The sequence below is a fragment of the Caretta caretta genome, chromosome 4 (genome assembly GCF_965140235.1).
Source record: "Caretta caretta isolate rCarCar2 chromosome 4, rCarCar1.hap1, whole genome shotgun sequence".
NCBI classification, from domain to species: domain Eukaryota; kingdom Metazoa; phylum Chordata; order Testudines; family Cheloniidae; genus Caretta; species Caretta caretta.
The window spans coordinates 108,630,367-108,653,907 of NC_134209.1; the positions used below are offsets into that span (position 1 = coordinate 108,630,367).

Consider the following 23,541-nt stretch of genomic DNA (forward strand, 5'->3'; position numbering starts at 1 on the left):
TCTAAAATTTTAATTTGTACGGTCTTTTTATGGAGCCTGTTGTAAAACTAGGCAAATAGCTAGATGAGCTGATGTACCCCCTAGAAGACCTCTTCCTACCCCCAAGGGTACACGTACCCTGATTGAGAACCACTGTTTTAAGCAGTAATTGGAATGGTTTGGGGCCACCATGGCTATTCGGACCCAGAAAGGCCACCCCCGCAGCGGCCATCCCGGGCCCCGAGAGGGGCTAGCTGGGAGCTGCTCAAGACTGAAATCCGCTTGCAGCCACCGCTGACTCCAGCCGCCTGTGAGCGCTGCTGAGCCAGCCCGAGAGGCAGGGAGCGGGCCCAGCACAGAGGCCTCTGTGTCGGAGGAAGCTGAGGGCTAGGACCCAGCAGCGGAGGCAGGCCCCGCTGTAGCGCGGGAGGCGGAGCTGCTGGCCCAAGGCCGCCGGGGAAGCGAGGCAGAGAAGCGCAGGAGTCACCTCCTGCCCCTCTCCCCTCCAGCCAGCTGGGCCCGGGGATCCTGCTGCTCCTCGCCCGCCGCCTCAGCCGCTGCTGAGCTGTCCTGCCGGCATTCGCTGCTGCGGCTGGGCGGGACGCGGGGGAAGAGACCCCAGGCTCCCTGCCGCCGGCCCCAGGCTGGGCGGGGCTCAGCCCGGCCCCCTCCCGCGGGAAGGGACTTCTTAAATAGCGGCTGAAGTCTGGCTGCTGCCCGGCCAGGCGCCTCTCCCCGCCCCGCCACCAGCCCTCGCTCCGGCTGCATCTTCACCTCCCGCTCCGAGGGACTCGGGAGCGTCGGGATCCCCGGCCGCAGGGTTCGCGCTGTATGTATCCCTGCCTTGTAGGGGCGGGATTTTCCTCCCTCTTCCTCCTCTCCAGCCCTCCGAGCCCCAGCGCGCTCGAGATCGGCTTCCTTAGCGCCCTGAGCACGGTTCATCCCATATAGGTTGGGTCATCTCAAACAGCAGGACAAAGGGCTGGGTAGGGACCCTTCCTGCCTTGGCCTGGGGAGCATGGACGAGAGGGGCTCTCTCTGATTTCTGTGTAGGTTACAGTGCCGTTGGTGGTGGTTTTCCTGCCCCTTTTTCTGCCCTTTGGCTTCCTGGGATCAGAAGCACCCAGTGAACTTCCACCCAGGTCTGTGGCTTTGCCTGAGTCTTGCTTTGTCCAATTCTTTCAATGACTGTTCCATTCCTTTAAAAGCTTTCGCAATATCCGCTCTCTACAAGGCTGCCCACAAGAATGTGACGTGTTAGTATAATGCAGGCTTGTGACTTTTGAGTCTAAATCTGTTATGCTGTTTCTTTTTAAAAATCTTTTTCTATAACCACATTTTCTCATCTGTTGTTGAAATTGTATATGCCTAGAATGTAGCCCTGCTCGCCCTAAAGACTGAAGTTCTCTTTCTGTTCACAGATGACATATAGGATACAGCGTGAGCAATAGCACCCACTGCAAGCTTTCCCTATCCTGTCCTAGAAGAAAGTGTAGTGCTAAGACCCATTCAGTGATCTCTCTACTGAGATGGCTAAGAAGGGTGCCGGCTAGCATTCACCTTATTGTAACATTTCACGTTTTTGCAGGGGTGGGTTACCCTACCCTTGTCTAGAATGCAAACTACCAAAAGTGATGTAATAGTTATTAAAATAATTAGTGATTGATAGAAGCCTCTTTTGTCAGCAGTGAGCCAAGTTTAGCTAAAAAGGAAATAGTATAATCGTGTTAATAGTGTACTAAGAATTCTTGCCTCTCTAGAGTCAATTTATTGTATATACAGTAATACTTGAGTATATTTTGGGGAGCGGGAGGAAAGAGGAAGGCAATCTCTTCTGCTATAGTAAAAGTAATGTGATGACCTGGAAAATGACTGATAGTTATCTCCAGTGAGATTTATGAATTGTAAAACACAAGGGGAAATAGAGCTGAATCCTGTCATGATTACAGTGATCCTAAAATACTGAGACAACATGATCGGTATAATTGTGTAGTTTTAAGGGCTCAGCGCTGGCTCCTATGAAAATCAGTGGCAAAACACCTACTAATTTAAATGGGAGAAGGATCCGGACTTATTGTCCATTGTGTTCAAAGAAAGGTGTGATAGACACACTTCAGAAATTTCTAAAATGAATAAATTAATGAGTTGTGGAAGAAAAGGGGGCTAATTGTGAGACATCCCTCATCAAAATATAAGCTATATCAACATTATTTCTAAAGTTAATTTTGATAGCATACAACTAAGTCTTTAGTTAAGTCACTGTTCAGCATGGTTGATATGGTAGCTGTGTTTGGTTTAATAAGTTTTCAAAACTTTGTAAGCATTTATCTTTTCCATGGTCCAGCCACTGAAGTGGCTGAGCACTCTCTAGTCCCAAAGACTTCATTGAGAGGTTGCTCAGTACCAGACAGAATAGGAACTCTGGTGATTAATTTTGAGATTCGTTACTGTTTGGCTAGCAGTGAGTGGTTTATCATGATTTAACATTGATGAAACTAACTAAAATTAAAATTCATCACTTCATCGGATACATTCAGTGGAAAATACAGGGGGGAGATTTATATACACAGAGAACATGAAACACAAACTGGATACAATTAACTTAGGCTTGAATAGAGACTGGGAGTGGATGGGTCATTACACAAAGTAAAACTATTTCCCCATGTTTACTCCCCCCCCCCTCGTCAGACGTTCTTGTCAACCGCTGGAAATGGCCCACCTTGATTATCACTACAAAAGGTTTTCTCCCCCCATCCCCACCCTCCCTTGCTGGTATTAGCTCACCTTAAGTGATCACTCTCCTTACAGTGTGTATGGTAACACCCATTGTTTCATGTTCTCTGTGTATATAAATCTCCGCACTGTATTTTCCACTGCATGCATCCGATGAAGTGAGCTGTAGCCCACGAAACCTTATGCTCAAATAAATTTGTTAGTCTCTAAGATGCCACAAGTACTCCTGTTCTTTTTATTATTAAAGGGTAGACTCAATTTACACTTTAGACCATGCAATACTAGTTTTTCTATTAAACAGGAATGATCTTTGTTTGTCATATTTTTAGTTCCTGTTTTAAGATGGCCATGGAAAATAGTTAGCATTTTTCTAATGATCTATGTATGTCTCATTACAAAGATGCTATCAGAATTTCCCTAGCTAGTATAGCTAGGATTTAAGTGTTCCTGGAGACAAGAGACTAACTAGCTAATTTCAATGGATGCTCAATTGGGATGCTCTTTTTATAATTATACTAAGTATGTAAGGAAATGTTTCTGATTGACTATGGTAGCATAAAGGAGACTATCTGTGGCTTTTACTGTTTGAATTACTGTATAATGACCTTGCCTCTTTTTTCTCTCTTTCCCTCTCCGTCCCCTTCTCCACTAGAGTAACCATGTTTGAAATTAAGAAAATCTGCTGTATTGGTGCAGGCTATGTTGGTGGGCCAACGTGTAGTGTCATTGCACATATGTGCCCTAAAATCAAGGTTACAGTTGTTGACGTTAATGAAGCTAGAATCAATGCCTGGAACTCTGATACACTTCCAATTTATGAGGTAAACTTGTGTTTATTATAGCATTTCTGTCTTTAATATAAAGTATTTGCCTCTGCTCATACAGTCCCCCCCTCTGCCTGGCTTTGACTCCTAATGGCTGTTCTAGGAACATCAAAATTACATGCTTCATTCAAAAAGAATGCTTCTTCAACAACTATATATTAAGCATGTGCGGTAAACAAGGGTTTGAAATGACCAGTGGCTTCCATGAACTTACTGCTGCCAGATGCTGGAGCGTGTTTCAGAGATGATTGACTTAGGCCTTGTGCATCCTGGTCAGGAAAAAATGTTTACTGTATCCAGTAAATCATACAAAATCATGGTTCTTTTTGGGCCCTGTGTATACCACACTCTTATAGCTGAGTCAGCAGACCCAGTTATGACAAAATTTTCTCCTTTGTTACAACACAGTTCCAATATGTAATGTGAATGGCAATCTGTGTCCCAGGAAGATGCTTTGGACCACTGTGGTTAGGTTCCATCCACACTACAAATTGTAAGTCACGGACAGCCAGCCATATTGTAGTTATGTCTCCTGGCTCTGTTGTAACTGTAATGCAGCTGAGCTCCTAGAAGGGAGAGAACAACTTTCCTGGTGGAGACCAGGCCTAACTGAGCTATTCACTCCTGTGGAAACAGGCCATCAACATTTAAGGAGTCAGTTAAGAATTCACCACTTTTCCCTACACCATTGCAAATGGCTGTGAAATGGTGAATCAAACTTTCACCTAGCATACAGGTGATCTAGCAACATACAGGAAAATGAGAAACCATTGTGGGGCTCATTCAGCCACTCTTAAAGCGAGTAGTACCTCACTACACAAGCAGTCTTGTTGATTTTTGACTGGCATCAGGGTAGCAAAATCTGATCCTATGCTAGTTGTTCACTGGAATTTGGTGTTTCTTAAAGTTAGGATTTTTGCTAGAGCTTTAGTCCTTCGTATGAGGAGTCAGCTTTTTTTTAAACCTGAATGATACCCTGATGATCACCAAGGGTACCAAAAGCTTTTAAATTCCTAATCAGTAACACTTCACATCTTTGTTTTGTTTTTTTAGTTATAAAATAATTTTTCAGTAAGCCCATACACTAATTTCAATATCAGAGATCTGTTGATATGTAACATTATCATTGCTTTTTATACTACAAAAGGATTCCATTGTCTTGTATACAAATTACCATTTTTAGCACTTGATATTTTACAGGTTTTGCTCATTAAAGAGTAGCTCTCACCACCACCACCCCTTGTTGTTATAAGTAACAAAATTGACATGAAAATGTACTGACCCAGGGCTCAAGATATACCTGTCCACACTTTTTAATGGAAAAAGCGAATGTTTTTGCTCAACCCTCAAAAGCAAGGAAAGTAGAATTTTGCAAGTTTGCCTTACATTTTTCTTTTGGCCATAATAAGAGATAAGCTTGTTTCTTGTCTTCTAATGTTACCTCTGATTTTTACCCTTCCTGTAATATCAAATACAGGACAAAGTTGGTCTGTTGACCTTTGTTTAAGAAAATCAAACTCTCATAGCCTTTGCCTCTTGTTTCTAGAGCTTGGTTAAAATTTACTAACAGTAAAGTGAGTTGGTTAAACCTTGGTTAAAATTTACTAACAGTAAGGTGCCACAAGTACTCCTTTTCTTTTTGCGAATACAGACTAACACGGCTGTTACTCTGAAACCAGTAAAATTTACAGCATTCAGATTAGTGAATAAGAATTTTGGGAAGAATTGAGTACAGATCTCAACATGGATGAGCAAATGTTTTGTTTTTTTATTAAAATTTAAACTGTTTGAGCAAATTAAAACACAGCTAGTCTCTTCATACCAGAAGCACATATGTTTCCCAGCAGGATGTCTATTGCTTACAAAGAGTACCCCAAAACCTCTCAGAATGAGTTCAGATAGTTGCAATTCTTGACCCCTGACACTTTGTGCTCCACCCCCTTCAACTGCCGTATTGGAAAATACAAGATAATCCTTTGGTTTCTACATGAGCAGTCTTTGTACCTGAATCCCAGCAAAAATCACAGCTGGAATGTTAGTCTTATTCATAATTGGGTTCTGGTGTTTGTTTGAAATGACTCGGGTTGTGTGGCAATGATTTTCTACTTGAGTTACTTTTTTATTTCGGTTAGTAAACAGTGAGAAAGCAGAAAATGTCTTTGTCTAGGTAAGGTGCAGCTTCCCTCCCTTCCCCCAAACTGAACCTTCACCTTGATGGCAGTTACTGAAAAAGGATCTTCTGTCATTCTTTTTATAGTACTTTCAGGAGAGTTTGTGATTCGGTTAAATTCACAATTCTTTACTATTTTATTTAGAATAGTGTCTTTAGTTTCTGTCAAATAATTAAAACATTTTTGTATGAAGTACTAATACACGGAGTTTGTCCAGGTGTATGAATAGCCAGAGGCCCCATGTAAGTGTGGGGAGGTGTTGGGAAAGCATCCCAGTGCTATGTTTCTGTGTAAGAGAGGGCTATAATTAGTTTGTACTCAGTATGGTCCTCTGTGAATCCACACAAGTTTTATTTTCTGACAGATCTGAAATAACTTTTAATAAAGATAAAATTAAAAAACTTGAAAACAAAATCTTTGTTGTACTTAAAGTTGTGTTCTGCCTGTTTGAGTATACTGTTACCTGTTTTAATCAAATGTTGGCTATTAAATACTTTCCTGTTTCTCTGTAGCCAGGGCTAAAAGAAGTGGTAGAGTCCTGCCGAGAAAAGAATCTTTTCTTTTCCACCAGTATTGATGATGCCATTAGGGAGGCTGATTTGGTATTTATTTCTGTAAGTAGTTTCTTTTGCACTTTGATACTTATTATCATTATTATATTGCTGTGCTCAAATGTGTATGTGGCGGGGGTGTTTCGGTTTTTTTTTTTACATGTCCTTTATTTTGTTTGAAGAGGTGATGTAGTTTCAGGAGGCATAACAGACTTGTGCTGCATTGTGCGGGTTTTACCAGGCAGTTATGCTTAGCTTTCAGTGAGGATGATAAAACTCTTAACCTTCTTCCTTTGCTGTTATTTATCTCTCTCTATCAGTAAAGCACCCAACAAACTTTTGGACTCTATATATACAAATAATAAGCTTGTTACTTTACATAGCTGAGTATTTTCTGAAGACACAATACAAAATAAGGCCACAGTCTTATAACAGAATCCACTAGTGTGGACTTCTATTTGTAGCATTCCGCTGAAGTTGATGGGACTCGTGCAGAAATAAGAGTCCATTAGCAGGTTTCATTGCAGGATTGGCAATGAAAATTGTATAATACTTATCTGGATATAAAGAGTCTTTAATTTTTTTTTTCAGTACTTTTTAAAATTCAGTTAATTAGTGGAGAGGAGAAGACTGCAGCATTTTTTAAACACACATTTATGGCATTTTGCAGTGTTGAAAGTCATTTACTTAGTTCCATATCCAACAGAACTACATAATAACAAGCTCTGGGGCTGCAGGCCAATTATTGTTCTATTCTTCAAGTACTTTACAGAGAGCTGTGATATTGGGAAGAGTTCTTGTTCTCCTCCGTCCCCTGGGAGAATCTTCTGCATGAATCAGTAAAGTCTAATATTAATGCTATGAAATCACTGAATCAGTTATTGGATGACAGTCATTAATTCAGCTTGTAGATTGCCAGCTGAGTTCCTGTCCCTGGCTGGTAAAACATGCTGTCTTGTGTTTTAATTTCGATATTCTTGCCTTCAGTTTGTAACGAGAAGGACCCTCTATGTTCAGTTAAGTGAAATATTGCCCTACATTTGACACTTCCCCCCACCCTACTCAAGTACAGCAATTATCAGGAGCTCTGTGGCTGGTCTGCACCTAGCTTTTCCAGTCAGATGGTTTTGGGGGGTAGCCTCCCTACTATTCACATCAGAGTAGAGGGAAATAAGGGGGAATTGAATCTTTGCATGTATTGTAGCTTGAGTTGGGGAGAAGACTAGAAATAGTTCTTTGTGGGTATGGGGAAGCAATTCTGAATAAACATTAGACTCTGCTGAAGCCTGCAGAGATGCTATGAATAATGCCCCTTGTGTAAATCCCATTTGACGATGAACAGAGTTTAGTCATATTTTTTTTACAACTTAGAATGAGTAATTGATAAGTCTGCTAGCTGTTCATTGATCTGGCAGCCAGTAACTGGCTGAATCAGTAGAAAAGAAGCTTTCCTGTCCTTAGAGTACAATCTCATGTATGCAGGAGTTCCTGTATCTTCAGACTTGTGAAAATTTTGTTAAGACTCTAATAACGTTTTTTTCCTTCCCGTGAATTTGTAACTAGGTTAACACCCCAACAAAGACCTATGGGATGGGAAAAGGCCGGGCAGCTGATCTGAAGTACATTGAAGCATGTGCTAGGCGGATTGTACAAAATTCAAATGGTTATAAGATTGTCACCGAGAAAAGCACAGTCCCAGTACGTGCAGCAGAGAGTATTCGTCGGATATTTGATGCCAATACAAAACCTAATTTGAATTTGCAGGTAAAAATCTAGAAGTTATGGACTAAAGTGTCTCCTCTCCCTCCGCCCCCCTGCCAAAAAATTCCTTGAGTTTTACTTTAAACTTTATTTTCCTGTCTGTTTGCAGGTATTGTCTAACCCAGAATTCCTAGCAGAAGGAACAGCTATCAAGGACCTAAAGAACCCCGACAGAGTGCTGATTGGTGGAGATGAGACTCCGGAAGGACAGAAGGCAGTCCATGCGCTATGTGCTGTGTATGAGCACTGGGTTCCTAAAGAAAAAATCCTCACAACCAATACTTGGTCATCTGAGCTTTCCAAACTGGTTCGTATCAGTTATGTTGCTATGTCAATCAACAACTTAAATACAAAATATCAGCACTGATATTACTAAGAATAATAAAAAGCTATAGCAACTAGTTATCTGAATGCTTATAAGCGATTCCAGTATTGCATATCAAAATTGTTTGTTCACAACTTATTAGTTGGCTTTTCTGTATCAGAAAAGACCTTATCCAAAATCAGTTATTTTGGGAATGAAATCATACATACTGGAAACAGCAGAAAATGGTAACATCAGCCAAAAACCAAATCTGTGTACACATTGAAATAGTCCCCCTCTTTTTAGCTGTACCAAACAAACAAAAAAAAAAAATCAAACCACACCTCTCCACTGACTTACAGACATGTTATTTACAGGAGGGGAAACCAAATCTGTGGTGTTTGTCTTTTATTTACAGGCAGCTAATGCTTTCCTTGCCCAGAGAATCAGCAGCATTAACTCAATCAGTGCTCTGTGTGAAGCTACAGGAGCTGATGTTGAAGAGGTAGCAAGAGCCATTGGAATGGACCAAAGAATAGGAAATAAGTTTCTGAAGGCCAGTGTTGGTAAATGAAGAATCTTTTTCTCTGTTTAGACTTGGTAGGAGAACTGTCTCTATCCAGCACAATAGCTCAACTGGAAACATTTTAAAAATAAGTACTGGTATTCTGAAGTGACTGTTCAAAGCACAACATCGTACAAAAGACCTACTGTTGTGTTGTGGTTGATGTAGTGTTGTTTTTTGTGTTTTGGTTTTTTTAATTCTTTAATGAAAGAGATTAAGGATTCAGATTGTCCTCTGTAGAGTCTCACACTTCCAGTTGGCATGGACTAGCTAGAAAGTTACAATTTCATCCTTCTAGAGCATTCCCTACTGGGTGGTTGATGGGTAGCTTTCTAGTTACTACATAGTTTGTCTACAGTCTAGTCAGCAGAGTGAATTCAGTTATCCAGACTTTGGTATTGCAGACTGAAATATGATAGGGAAAGCTATCAGAATGCAAATTCTGCAGCCCCAGTCTGACTGGCCAGATATCCTGAGGCTCTGCCTTGGGGACATGAAACTTCATGGAGCATGTCCATTAGTTGGGTCAGTGGAAAAAGATGCAACCCTATTCACATGGCTACAATCTCCATAGTAAAAATATTTAATTTTTAAGATTACTTTTACCAAATGTTGTCTTTTCCACAAATGTTTATATTAGAGGAATGGCAAGTAGCAAAATCTGTTATCCAAAATATTCCCATTTTTCAGATACCTACCTCTTTGGCTTGGTAGAGGGGAGTCTGAGAGTTCTGGATCCTGCCACTCATTATCTAAACCCCTCATCAGCTTTTTGTTCTTCTTTGGCTCCTGACTATGATAGTGAGTGAGAATCCAGAACCCTTTTAAGACTAGTTTAAATCTAATCTCTGGGTAGTGATCCTTTGGGGAAGAAGCAGCAGGTCTGTTGAGGTCAGTGGCAAAACTGACAGGATTTTAGGTCCTATGAGCTGCTAAAGTAAATAGGATTGAGGAACAGGATTTGGAAGAATCCTAGGAGGTTAGTTCAAAAGACTGGCAGACCGTCCCTGAAAAACTATTTTTGATATCTTGGTCAATAAATGCCAAACTTCAGGGGCTGTGGAGTGCCATTTTAAAGTGTGTATGTGTTGTGGAGGGGCATAGATTTACTCTTCTCCCCACCTGACTCCCACCCCTGGCCCTTGAGCCCCTATACCCATACCCTCCTAGGAGCCTCAGCCTTGGAGGGGACCCCTTTACCATCCCCTCCCTACTAGCAAGCCTCACCCTCAGGTGATGGGACTGTCCCACTTCCCAGCTGGTCACTGATGTTGAGAGGAGCCTCTGTGGTTTCGGCAGCCAGTAGATGGGGGCATGGCAGAGTGTATGCTGTGCATGCAGAGCAGGATCCAGGTGTAGGCCACAATGTGCTCCCAGCCATGATATGTGTGGCTGCTAGTTTCAAGATCAGTGCACACACAGCCACAGGTGCACACAGCAAAAAAATCTGGCAAATTACATCTCTTGACCAGTAACCAGTAAGAGTAGAGAAACTGGCCAGGCCTGTCAAAAAGTGGCCTCCATCAGCTCCCTGACGTATTCCAGACATAAAGTACATATTGCTAAGTACACTAATCTTTTACTGATGAAGACCATCTGTTGAGTAACCATTTCCTTTCTTTCAGGATTTGGTGGTAGCTGTTTTCAGAAGGATGTTCTAAATTTAGTGTACCTTTGTGAGGCTCTGAACTTGCCTGAAGTAGCTCGCTATTGGCAACAGGTATGAGTCCATTCACTAGTGTAAAACTTATTCAAACAGGGCACGTCACTGTTACCTCTGTAATGAGCCAGTAATTCTTCAGCTTGTAACTTTTCAGCATTGTCTGTGGCAAATTATCGTTTATCCTTCAGTCTGATTGGAACTGAAAATAAAATATACCCTTAACTATCGAGGTAATAAATATTTATTAATAAATACTTTGTATAGCACCTTCCACCTGAGGTTAATAGGATGCTTTACAAATATAATAAATGAGGATTCATCACCCCTTCAGGGTGGGTATTACTATCCCTATATTACATGGAGGGTGTAAATCCAAGGTGTCATCTCAGGCAGACCCATCCAGGCTAGCTTTATGTGTGCTACCATAGCTAAAAATAGCAATGTTGATGTGCTGGCTTAGGGTAACCCAGGGTTCTGGGTGGGCTTGTACAGCCTGCACTGCTGCAGCTACACTGTTGTTTTTAGCCATTGTGCCACAAGTAAAGCTAATGTGGCTGTGTCTATGAAACTGCAATCACACCTCAGATTGCAGTGTAGTTGTAACCCCTCTGTGCCTTTGGTAAATGACTTGACCAGCACAACACAGAAAGTTACAGATCTGGGAACAGAACCCGGGTCTCCTGACTCCATGTCTGTTCTTTAACCACAATCTAGCCTCCTTGTCTCAGTCTAGCATTAATGAAGGCAACTTATTTTAATACACTTTCAAATAACTCTAAAGTTTTTATGGAAAACCCACAAGAACCCATGTGCTGATTCCAACACTTTGCTGCTGATAACATTGTAAAGACCCTCACTAGCCAATTACTTGATTAAGCAAAAGACTAACATATGGGCTGTCAGGTATCCATTTGGATAGTGCATTGTGTTATCATGTGAGAACATTTCTAGCTCCACTACTTGTGCTCTGATTTTGTGTGTATGTATTGTAGCCTGGTTGCTACAGAACATCACAGGTAAAGAACGGTTTCAGAGGAACAGCCGTGTTAGTCTGTATTCGCAAAAAGAAAAGGAGTACTTGTGGCACCTTAGAGACTAACCAATTTATTTGAGCATGAGCTTTCGTGAGCTACAGCTCACTTCACGAAAGCTCATGCTCAAATAAATTGGTTAGTCTCTAAGGTGCCACAAGTACTCCTTTTCTTTTTACAGGTAAAGAAGGCATTGTCTTGTCATTATCCTGAGTATGTGAAACTGCAGGAGTTAACCACATTAGCTGGATGATTTTAAGATGAGGAATAGCAATGACATGAACATTAAGCATCAAGCTGAGAAGAAAGAGACAAATTTACACTTATTGTTTCAGCCTGTCTGGCTCTAAGATCAAGATAAGACAATCAGGTTTCATTCTGACAAAGAAGGAATAGAAACTTTAAAAAAAGTTTAAAGTTGCATTGGTGCAAACTAAGGTGTTACTTTAAACTGGTATAAACCTTCATGTGGACATATAGGGGCTGATCTACAAACTTTTTGTAGGGTTTTAAATATATCTGTTTTAGAAACAGACGTAGGCCTGGTCTACACTAAAAAGATAGGTCAACCCAGCTATGTTGCTCAGGGTCATGAAAAATCCACAGCCCTGAGGAGTGTAGTTAAGCTAATCTAATCTTTGGGGTAGACAGCACTGGGTCAATAGAAAAATTCTTCCATTGACCTAGCTACCACTTCTCCGGGAGGTGGATTATGTACACCAGTGGGAGAACCCCATTGTAGTGTTTCATGTGTAGACAATCCCATAGTGAATGGAAGCCCCTAGTGTGGGCAAACTTTTTGGCCTGAGGGCCACATTGGGATGCAAAACTGTATGGAGGGAGCGTATCAAGTTGCAGTGGGGGAGGTTTAGGTTGGATATTAGGAAAAACTTTTTCACTAGGAGGGTGGTGAAACACTGGAATGCGTTACCTAGGGAGGTGGTAGAATCTCCTTCCTTAGAAGTTTTTAAGGTCAGGCTTGACAAAGCCCTGGCTGGGATGATTTAATTGGGGATTGGTCCTGCTTTGAGCAGGGGGTTGGACTAGATGACCTCCTGAGATCCCTTCCAACCCTGATATTCTATGATTCTATGAGGGCCGGGTAGGGAAGGCTGTGCCCCCCACAGCCTGCCCCCTATCCACCCACTCCCACTTCCCGTCCCTTGACTGCCTGCCTCAGAACCATCCAACCCCCCTTCTCCTTGTCCCCTGACCCCCCCCCGGACCCCCTACCCCAAACTGCTCCCCCTGGGATCCCACCCCCTATCCAGCCCCCCTTGCTCCCTGTGCCCTGACTGCCCCTACTCAGAACTTCCACCCCATTGAACCGTTCCCTGTCCCATGACTGCCCCCTGGGACCCCCTGACCCATATCCAACAACTCTGCAGCCGCCGCCTTACCATACCCCTCAGAGCAGCAGGAGCTCGCAGCCCCGCTGCCCGGACGGCGGCGTAGGTACAGGGGAGGGGGGGACAGCAGGGGAGGGGCCAGGGACTAGCCTTCCCAGCCAGGGGCTCAAGGGCCGGGCAGGATGGTCCCGCGGGACGTAGTGTGCCCACCTGTGAGCTATACCAATAAAAGGTGTGGTTTATATTGATTTAACTTAAATTGATTAAGGACGGGTTTAAGATACACCAGAATAAACTGCTCTTAATTTAATTTGTGTCCACATCGTTGTTTGCATTGGTTTAATTAAATTGGTTTAAATAAGCCATACAAGTTTGTGTGTAGACAAGGCTTTAGATTCTGGAGGATACAGTTAAGTCTGTAGGGATAAGGCCCAGATGAGATCGTTGAAGGTATTTAGGTACTGAACTTCCATTGGGCCTAAAACATTAATCTTAAACCCTCCTCTTAAGTGCTTTTCTGCTACCTTGCCACCTCATTTCTTCCCCTGGAGCAAAGAGTAATTTACACACCAAGTATAGAAAACCAAATCAGTGCAAGTGACATTATTTTACCACTAACATCCATTTTCTGAGCAACTTATACCTGATGTGGGCCATATGCTACTGTTCACATCACTGCTAAGTGTAGTTTTGTTCATTGCAATGAGAATGTGCTCATGTTCAGAGTCACAGAGGAGACTAGCCTACATTATCTGAGGTATGTATGCCTTTGACCAAACAATCTTTGGGAATACCTGGCTTTCTTACTTGGTCATTGGAGGCAATGGTCTTAAAAAGACTAGGGATCAAGGGCTAAAATGTTGGGGGAAGGGGCAAAAACCAGCAGCTCAACTATAGAGGTAGATAGTAACCTACATATGGCCTCCAAGCCTTTCTCAAAGAGAAGTATTTTTATCATTAAAGTGCATCACTACCACTTACATCCATGCCAGTCTTTGTGTATTGACATGTTATGGTATGCACTAAACTGGTACTAAAACTGCCTGACTGTTGTGTAAAATAGATGTACTACATAATATATATTCACAAACCTAGAGGGAAGTGTAGTTTTTGCTGTAGTCTGCTGGCATAATGCTGTTGTTTTCTAAGATCATTTTCTCCCTGAAATTTACCACAATGTTCACTCCTATTGTTGTTGCTATCCATGTCTTGGCCTAGAATAGTGAGCTGTGCTTGTGTGGTTGGTTTTTTGTTTTGTTTTTGTTTTTTTTTGGGGGGGGGGGGGAGGAAGGGGGAGGTTTGGTTAAACTACATTGCGCAGAAACTACATTGTACATTAAGATCTGGGGAAAGCTTCCACACAAGGAGCCATGGAGCAACACCTAAAGTTAGGACAAAATTTTCCAAGACCCTTTCTTAAGCAAATGTTCTCTGGAAGTTTTACTAATAAGGACAGCAAAATTTGATTCTTGGTAGTTTCTGAATGTTAAATCAATTGAAAACATCCACTGACTTCAATGGGATCAGGATCAAGACTGCTTTTTCTGCTCCTGTGATTAAAAAAAGCTGGATCAGTCCTTCAGTTACTCATATTTTACCTATTAAAAATAGAAATTGCAACCATATTAATATTTAAAACATGTACATCTGCCTAGTTCAGTTTTAACTGAGTGCTTTTATCAGGAGCAAAGGCTTATCAGTAGCACTCTTTTCCCCAGTAACTATTAACACTGCATTTCTTTGGTCAAGTGTAACCTCATTCGTATGACCATATTCTGCATAATTTCAGGTGATAGACATGAATGATTACCAGAGAAGGAGATTTGCTTCCCGTATTATTGACAGCTTGTTTAACACAGTCACTGACAAGAAGATTGCTATTCTAGGATTTGCATTCAAAAAGGATACAGGAGATACAAGGTGACAAAATGCATGAAACTAATTAACGCTGTCATAAGGCATGCTGGAAGACTTATCTAATCTTGCGCTCCATCTACACAGCTAAAACAACTGTTTACCACCATTTCAACTGTGTAGATGGGGAAGAGGATCAAATAGATGCCCATCAACCTGTTGTGGCTGAAATGTGATCGGGGGGCACCTGAGGCCAGTGGCTGCAGCTGCTGGGGGTCGCAGCCCAGCTGCTCCGGTCGGCCAGCGACCGCTACCCAGGGTTGCTCCGGCTGGCGAGAACTCAAGTAGCTGGCTGCAGAGCCAGCTGCTTGGGCAGCCCTAAGGTCAACCATACTGGCCCCTGCAGAAGTCACGGAGGGTACAGAAAGTCACGGAATCCGTGACATATATGGAGCCCTACTCATAACTACTCAGAACCATAATGCAGGAGTTTTCTGCTGAGTCACCCTAAACTCAGATGCTAGAGTTCTGTATTCACAGGCAGGGAATCTTACCCCACTGAGTGTGGTTTTTGGCCCCATTCAGACTACTTGGCCAAATTACACATTAAATTGTGACTGAACCAGATTATAGTAATAGATTTTAAAAAATATTTTTAAACATTGTAAATGAGGGCTGGCTTTCTTTGGTGGCTGCGACTAAAATTCTATTTTTGTTTTCATGTTTTTACTGATGATTTACTTTCCTACTGTCGAGTGTTATCCTGGAATTACATACAATAATTTCAGTTTGAAAGCTTTGGCACTGCACATTTCTGAGTATTTGTTCATGTTGTTGTTCTAAATAAATCTAAATGTGTTTGTCTGAAGACTTCCATTAACTGGCTGACTTATTTTCTTAGAGAGTCTTCCAGTATTTACATCAGCAAGTATTTAATGGATGAAGGAGCAAAACTCCATATATATGACCCTAAAGTACCAAGGGAACAGATCATCCTGGATCTCTCACACCCAGGTGTCTCAGAAGATGACCAAGGTGAGGGAATTTTGCTTCTCATAAATTCTATCCTTCTGCTGTGTGTCACCATCAGAATCCATCCAGTGCTCTTGAAATTGCTTTCAGCATGTCAGACATGGATGCTCAGTTCAGTTAAATTATTAAATCAGGGGTTTGCCTCAGTTTAAACAAAAAATTGACAGTGACCCTTTTTATTTCATTCTTCATAGCTTCTAAAATGCTTGCATGTGTGTAAGTTACTTCTGTGCCAGTCTGTCCCCTTTGAGACATTAATTTTGAAGCTGTGTAAAGAGTGTCTCCTTCAATTCAAAAAGAATGTGGGAAAGGGGAGTGAGGGAGGAAGAAGACTAGTGTCATTCGACCAGCTCCTTCTCCCCTTCCAGGTTCCTAACTGGTACCTGTTCCACAGGTACCAAGTTTTGTTGGTGTCGGTGGGCGCTTGTGCTGCCCCGACTCCGCCCCCTCCCTGCCTCTATTGGATCCCTCCCCAAATCCCCTCCCTGGCCCTGCCTCTTCCCCAAGCACATGGCGTTCTCCCCACTCCCTCCCAGGCTTGCCATGCGAAACAGCTGTTTCGCAGCGCAAGCGCTGGGAGGGACAGGGGAGAAGCAGGACACGTTGGCCCGCTCAGGGGAGGAGGTCGAGGTGAGCTGGGGTGGGGCGGGGCGGGGAGCTGCCGGTGGGTGCTCCGCACCTACCAATTTTTCCCCGTGGGTGCGCCAGCCCCGGAGCACCCACGGAGTCGGCACCTACGACCTATTCAGTCTTGTGCCTGGCTAGTCCAGAGAAGAACTCACTATAATTTTCTGGAAGCTAATTCCATAGGCTGTTGGGGGTTGTAGTAAAACGCATTCATGCTAGGAGCACTTTGCTACTATATTATACTGGTATAGCTATACTAACAAAACGCTCCTAGTATAGACTTGGTCTAAGTCTGTAATGCCATAATTCTAGAATGCTCTAACAGAAAATAAAGACTAAAGAGAGGAGTGGGGACACACAGAGATTCTGGTACTGGGGACAAGAGGAGATGGGGGGGCACACAGAGACCCTGGCATGAAGAAAGAGGGGGGATGGTACACAGGGAGCTTAAGAAGGAATGCATGCAGCCTCCTGGTATGTGCAGTGAGCTCGGCTAACAGAAGCCATGTAGTGTGTACGCAGTATTAAATAGTAAATGTGCATGGAGTGTTTTGAAAAGCACTGTGCTGTTATTATCACTACTCAATAATGATTATTTTACAATGAGCTCTATCCATGTCTGGATCTGGATTTGTTGGATAATTACTTCTAATTCCTTAGTGAATCTGCAACAAAACTTTCAAACTTAGGTGCCTAACCTAGACGTTCAAGTAAGTGCCCTGACCTTACAGAGATGTTGAATACCCACTGCTGCTGTTGCCTTCAGTGGCTCTAGGACCTTTAGATAAGGGAAAACTCTTCAGGTGTTGTTGACATTGAAAGTTTGTGTTTGAGTAGGGCTATCAGGGAAATTGTCCTACCAGGACATGAGAATGCTGCCAGGAAACGGGGAAGCATAATGCTTCATTTTCACTTTTTGGTTACAGTGTCTCGTCTGGTCACTATTAGTAAAGATCCATATGAAGCCTGTGATGGAGCTCATGCCTTGGTTATCTGCACTGAGTGGGACATGTTTAAGGTAAAAATAATACCTTTAAAAAACAGGGAAAAAATTAAGAGGAATTCTGACACTTATGCAAATTCTGTGGGTCATTTACAGGAGCTGGATTATGAGTGCATTCACAAAAAAATGCTGAAACCAGCTTTCATCTTTGATGGTAGGAGGGTTCTTGATGATCTTCATAATGAGCTACAAGTCATAGGCTTCCAGGTAACTAGCTGTTTTCCTTTTGGAGAAGTATGGTTGAATCACTAGAAGAATCTAGTATGTGAGTTTAATATCTTGCTTTAGAGTTAACCTGTAAAGGTCCTTTTACTAAGCCCTTCTCTGATAGCACTTTTCCTACAGTACAGCTCTGGTTGTAAACTGATATTGCTTTAAAATCCAAGCCACATCAGGCTGTTCCATCAACATTCAGTAACATAGACAAATGAGTTTACTAGACATAGCTTTACTAGACATAGGCTTTGTCTACACTAGCACTGTCATCAGCAAAACTTTTGTCAGTCAGGGGTGTGGAAAAAAAACACTCCCCACCTCCCCCGACCAATATAAGTTTCACCGACAAATGTGCCTGTGCGGACAGCGCTATGTCAGCAGGAGACACTTTCCAGGCATCATGGTTCCCGCCGCTCGTTGCGGGTGGTTTAATTACTACACAGGAGACCTTAGAGTGACACAGCGGTATAGCTATGGAGCTGTAAGGCCCTAGTGCAGACATGGCCATAGCTGATGTTCTGGCAGCATCAGAATGACGAATATTAAAATTTGAGTGAATGATCTCCTGACACAAGTATTTCATCACGTCAAGACTCAATTAAATTCTGAATAAAACATAGAAACAAAATTAGACAGGCATTCATAACGGAATGCTACCTTCAGCATTTACTAAAATGTAAAAATCTGAAATAGTTGTCTAAATAACTTGGTTTCTTTCAGAATGTACTAGTACACTAGATAGTTTGAAAGCTGGAATTATCCATCATTGAGGTCTCTATCTAGCACATTGCTATTTGGTCCACTTTTTATCATGTGGCTTGGAGAATCAACTATTGTTTGTGTGTGCCCACCTGTAGTCGTTAGCTTTACTAAGCTAAGCCACAGATGAGCTCTTGTTCAAGAGGGGAAGATACACCTCTAATTATTCAATGGTTGGGTCTCTAATCTAGTCCACTCTTGAGCAGAATTATTTGGGCCTAATTCTCTTCTTACACCAGTGTAGATTGGGAAAAATTATGTTGAAGTCTATGGAATTAAATGGGTGTAAGTGAGAGGCAAATCAGGCTCATCACATGGAAATGATGATGCCTGGTTTTTGTATACACAAGCTTCCTGATCAGTTTGTTTGGCTAGTAAAAACAAGTTGGAAACTCTTAGCCTTACAGGGTTACCTTGTTGTTTTTTAAAAAAAGCCAAGCACCATTATTCTTGTGTTTACAGTAGGTCAAGTGATTTTAAAAAATTAACTGCGATTAATTGCATTGTTAAACAATAACGGAATACCATTTATTTAAATATTTTTGGATGTTTAACATTTTCAAAGATATTGATTTCAATTACAACACAGAATACAAGTGTACAGTGCTTACTTTATATTTTTTATTACAAATATTTGCACTGTAAAAAACAAAAGAAATAGTAAAATAAAACAATATAAAACTTTAGAGCCTACAAGTCCACTCCGTCCTACTTCAGCCAATCGCTCAGACAAACACACTTGGCTATAATTTGCAGGCGATAATGCTGCCTGCTTCTTGTTTACAATGTCACTTGAAAGTGAGAACAGGGATTTGCATGGCACTGTCGTAGCCGGCGTCACAAGATATTTACGTGCCAGATGCGCGTAAAGATTCATATGTCCCTTCATCTTCAACCACCATTCCATAGGACTTGCCTCCATGCTGATGATGGGTTCTGCTCAATAACGATCCGAAGCAGAGCAGACTGATGCATGTTCATTTTCATCAGCTGAGTCAGATGCCACCACCAAAAGGTTGATTTTCTTTTTTGGTGGTTCGGGTTCTGTAGTTTCCTCATCTGAGTGTTGTTCTTTTAAGACTTCTGAAAACATGCTCCACATCTCATCCCTCTCAGATTTTGGAAGGCACTTCTGATTCTTAAACCTTGGGTCGAGTGCTGTAGCTATTTTAGAAATCTCACATCGGTATCTTCTTTGCGTTTTGACAAATCTGCTGTGAAAGTGTTCTTAAAACAAACATGTGCTGGGTCATCGTCCGAGATAGCTATAACATGAAATATATGGCAGAATGTAAAACAGAGCCAAAGACATACAGTTCTCACCCAAGGAGTTCAGTCGCAAATTTAATTACCTCATTATTTTTTAATGAGCATCATAAGCATAGAAGCATATCCTATGGAATGGTGGCTAAAGCATGAAGGGGCATATGAATGTTTAGCATATCTGGCACATAAATACCTTGCAATGCCAGCTACAAAAGTGCCATGCAAATGCCTGTTCTCACTTTCTGGTGACATTGTAAATAAAACGAGGGCAGCATTATCTCCCATAAATGTAAACAAACTTGTTTGTCTTAGCACTTGGCTGAACAAGAAGTAGGACAGAGTGGACTTGTAGGCTCTAAAGTTTTACATTGTTTTGTTTTTGAGAGCAGTTGTGTAACAAAAGAAAAATCTATCATAGAAGGTTAGGGTTGGAAGGGATCTCAGGAGGTCATCTAGTCCCAACCCCCTGCTTGAAGCAGGACCAATCCCCAATTTTTGCCCCAGATCCCTAAATGAGTTCACAACCCTGGGTTTAGCAGGCCAATGCTCAAACCACTGAGCTATCCCTCCCCCCAATGTATATGTTTGTAAGTTGCACTTTATAAAGAGAGTGCAGTACAATACTTGTATGAGGTAATTGAAAAATACTATTTCTTTTATCATTTTAACAGTGCAAATATTTGTAATAAAAATAATATAAAGTGAACACTGTACACTTTGTATTCTGTGTTGTAATAAAAATCAATATATTTGAAAATGTAGGAAAACATCTGAAAATATTTAATAAATTTCAATTGGTTGTCCATTGTTTTACAGTGCGATTAATCGCAATTAATTTTTTTGAGTTAATAGAGTGAGTTAACTGTGAATAATTGACAGCCCTCGTTTAAAATTAAGATTTGAAATAAATCTTAAACTCTTAAAGCACCTACTTCATGTTCCTCCTGTAGGCAGTCCCATTGAAGTCAAATGAACATTCACTTGCCTAGCATTAAGCACATACCTAAATATTTCCAGGATTGAGGTATCTCTTTAAGAATTGTTACAGTAAAGGGCTTGTTTTGCATGTGCAAAGTGAGAGGTCGCTTTTAGTAGACAAACTTCTTTTTTGTATTAGAAATACAACCACTTAATGTGGCTTTTATCCACCAAATGTATATAACAAGTGTAGGGAAAGCCCCAAGGTTACTGGTTCATAGATTCCTCACAGGCTGACAAGATTCTCTTTGCACAAGCTTTACATAGTATATTAATTTTCTTTCCTCTTCCAGATTGAAACAATTGGGAAGAAAGTGTCAGCAAAAAGAATTCCTTTTGCTTCTTCATGTGAAATTCCAAAGTTCAGCCTGCAGGACCCACCTGTCAAAAAACCCAGAGTATAAGTTTTACTAGGTACTGAAGGATCACAATGGACCAGTGTGAATTTTTTTAAAGAAGATATTGTTCTTAAACTGTAAATCAATTTTACATTAGACATGGTAGCCATGTACCTGGTACATGTGAACCCAAATTTTCTAATCTCTATTTTTGAAATAATGTGTTGTTTGTTTGTTTTTCAGTTATTGAAGACTGTACAGGCCTGAATGGCTTTAGTAATCAATTTTTTATGAACATTTACTTCAGACTGGGAACTTTTGCTTTTAGAAATATTCACAAGCTGCACTTTAAATTTTTTATAAATAACATAAAGGCCAAAAGTAATTAACAGAATTGTTCTTGCTTTGATTCAGGAATATGTGGTGCTCAGTAATGTCATTGGCCTTGCTGAAGATTTTAATTCGACTCTGGGGTAATTTTGTTGTCTTAGATGCCTGATCTAACTCACATAAAAATCAGTGGAAAGATTCTAATTGACTTTAATCAGAGTTGGACTGAGCTATTAAATAGAATATTGATCTGGTTTTAACAATGAGGCCCCAATCCTAATTGGGACTGCTGGGCACTGATGCAATATAAATGTTTAGTAATGATGTTAGGGAGCTAGATCCATGTCTGCCATTAATTCTGTGACCGTTCTGAAGTGGGTTTGCAACAACAGTCTGACTTACCAGCTATGTCCTTAATGATTCCGTGGTCTTGGCTCTGTTATACATACCATATAGCATCTGTTGTCAGTTGTAAATTATGGATTTAATTAGACTTTTGGGGTCAAATTCTCCTCTGTTTCAGCATTGCCACCCCAGTGTCTTAAACAGAGAGAAGCATTTGGCTCTCCTGTTTTCTCCTCTTGCTTAGTACTGAGTAAAGTAAATGTTTCTGTCCAAGATGATAGATACTCAGTGGTTCTCCCCTTTCTGCTACCATACATGAGCTGGAAACAGATGTTCTTCCCACTGAATCTGCAAGAATTTGCCTGTGACTTTTCATAAAGTAGTCCGCTTGCTACCTCACTCTGATTACCAGGAATAAGTCTTGTTTGTTTTGATATTTTTTGCTTTTATTTCTACTTTTCATTGTCCTAATAGGTCCGTGCTATTAAATACTTTTTAGTAATAAAGTCTGCATTCCATCTGTTTTGTGGGTTGTCAGCTTGGGGGCTGTGACCGACGGTATTGTGAGCAGTTTTCAGGAAGCCCGTGAGCCCTTCATTTTCGTTATGGCTAGAAGGGTATGGAGGCCCCAAAACCCTAAGTAACATGAGCTCATGGGGTTGAAAAGTGCTTACATTCATAATTGCCAACACCTGGCAGTGTATATTCTGAAGGTGCAGTACAGAACAATGTGTTTATTGCTGTAAGCGATTGGAGCATGTATTTCTATGGCAATAAGATTATGATAATCATTTAACACCTGAAACTTTACCCGAACATACTTAATTATCTGCAGTAAGAGCTAGAACCAGAAAGGGATTTAGGTGCCAAAGTCTAAAATTTAGATCCTCAAAACCCCTGCTCAGCTGCCTCCTTATCCTGTAGGTGCCTAAAGTCTGTAGGCACCTACATTTCTGCCATGGGCCATGTACGCAGCTGCCTAAGTCCTGATACCCAGGTGCCAGGCTCATGCCTAAGCCCCAGCAGGATCATCAAAAGAGGTATTGCCCCACCTATTGGGCCTGCAGGGACTGATCCAGTAGGGGTGCTCACAAGCTGCCTACTGGATCAGGGTCTGCACATAATGCAGGTGGTGGTGCCACTTATCCTCCATTTATAGCCTTTAGCCCAGTAGTTAAAGCACACAACCAGGATGTGGGAAATCCAGGGTCTCCCACCTCTCGGGTGAGTGCCCTAACTACTAGACTTTGGGGTACTGGGGGTGCAACGGGGGGTCTCTTAATCCACCGTTTAAGATCTTCTACTTGGCATGAAATAGTTAATAGTCCGTAGGCCAGGAGAAGAGTGAATAAGCCTATAGGCCACTAGTAAGGACACAAACCTGTGATGTGATGACTCAAGTCCCTGTTCCAATAACATCCCCATCCCCCCAAAAAAGGCACTTCTGAGCTGAAGGAGGTTGCCTCCCTCCAGCCTGGATTTAGGTGCCTTACCGCCTTTGAATGAGGGGAGGTGTTCAGGGCCTACCTGTCTCCTTGGCATTTCTTATCGGCTCAGTTTGAGTGGCTCCTCGCTGGCTTTTGTGGATCCCATTGTTGGGTACGTGACTCTCCCCATGCATTATACAGGGAGCGTGGGTGCCTGTTCTGGAGCTCTGGGCTCCAGTAGGTGGCAGGGCACAAGTCTCAGCATTGCAATGCCTAATGTTTTAGGTCGCCTTTGTGGATCTAGCCCTCAGACAAAAACTTTCTGTGGGACACAAGCTATGGTTATGATCTCAAGTCTTCCTATGGGGTCAGTCAAAACGAGTCCAGTGCCAGCTGTTTTACATCCAGGAATGTTGCAAGTGAGCAACAAGCCCA

At 41.8% G+C, this 23,541-nt stretch overlaps 1 protein-coding gene across 3 annotated transcripts; it reads left to right on the top strand.

The window, feature by feature from the left end:
* Nucleotides 1–419: 419 nt before the first annotated feature.
* UGDH (UDP-glucose 6-dehydrogenase) lies at nucleotides 420–22,185 on the top strand. Of its 3 annotated transcripts, XM_048848535.2 has the most exons (13): nucleotides 420–808; nucleotides 1,033–1,121; nucleotides 3,365–3,533; nucleotides 6,220–6,321; nucleotides 7,822–8,022; nucleotides 8,129–8,326; nucleotides 8,742–8,889; nucleotides 10,514–10,608; nucleotides 14,721–14,851; nucleotides 15,687–15,820; nucleotides 17,371–17,462; nucleotides 17,544–17,654; nucleotides 20,960–22,185. In XM_048848535.2, the coding sequence occupies exons 3-13, from the start codon at nucleotides 3,372–3,374 to the stop codon at nucleotides 21,068–21,070; spliced, it is 1,485 nt and encodes a 494-aa protein (XP_048704492.1). In that variant the 5' UTR covers nucleotides 420–808; nucleotides 1,033–1,121; nucleotides 3,365–3,371; the 3' UTR covers nucleotides 21,071–22,185. The 3 variants fall into 3 exon arrangements, with proteins under 3 accessions (XP_048704492.1, XP_048704491.1, XP_074984071.1); XM_048848534.2 differs by lacking the exon at nucleotides 1,033–1,121; XM_075127970.1 differs by lacking the exon at nucleotides 420–808 and having other exon boundaries at nucleotides 819–1,121.
* Nucleotides 22,186–23,541: the final 1,356 nt, after the last annotated feature.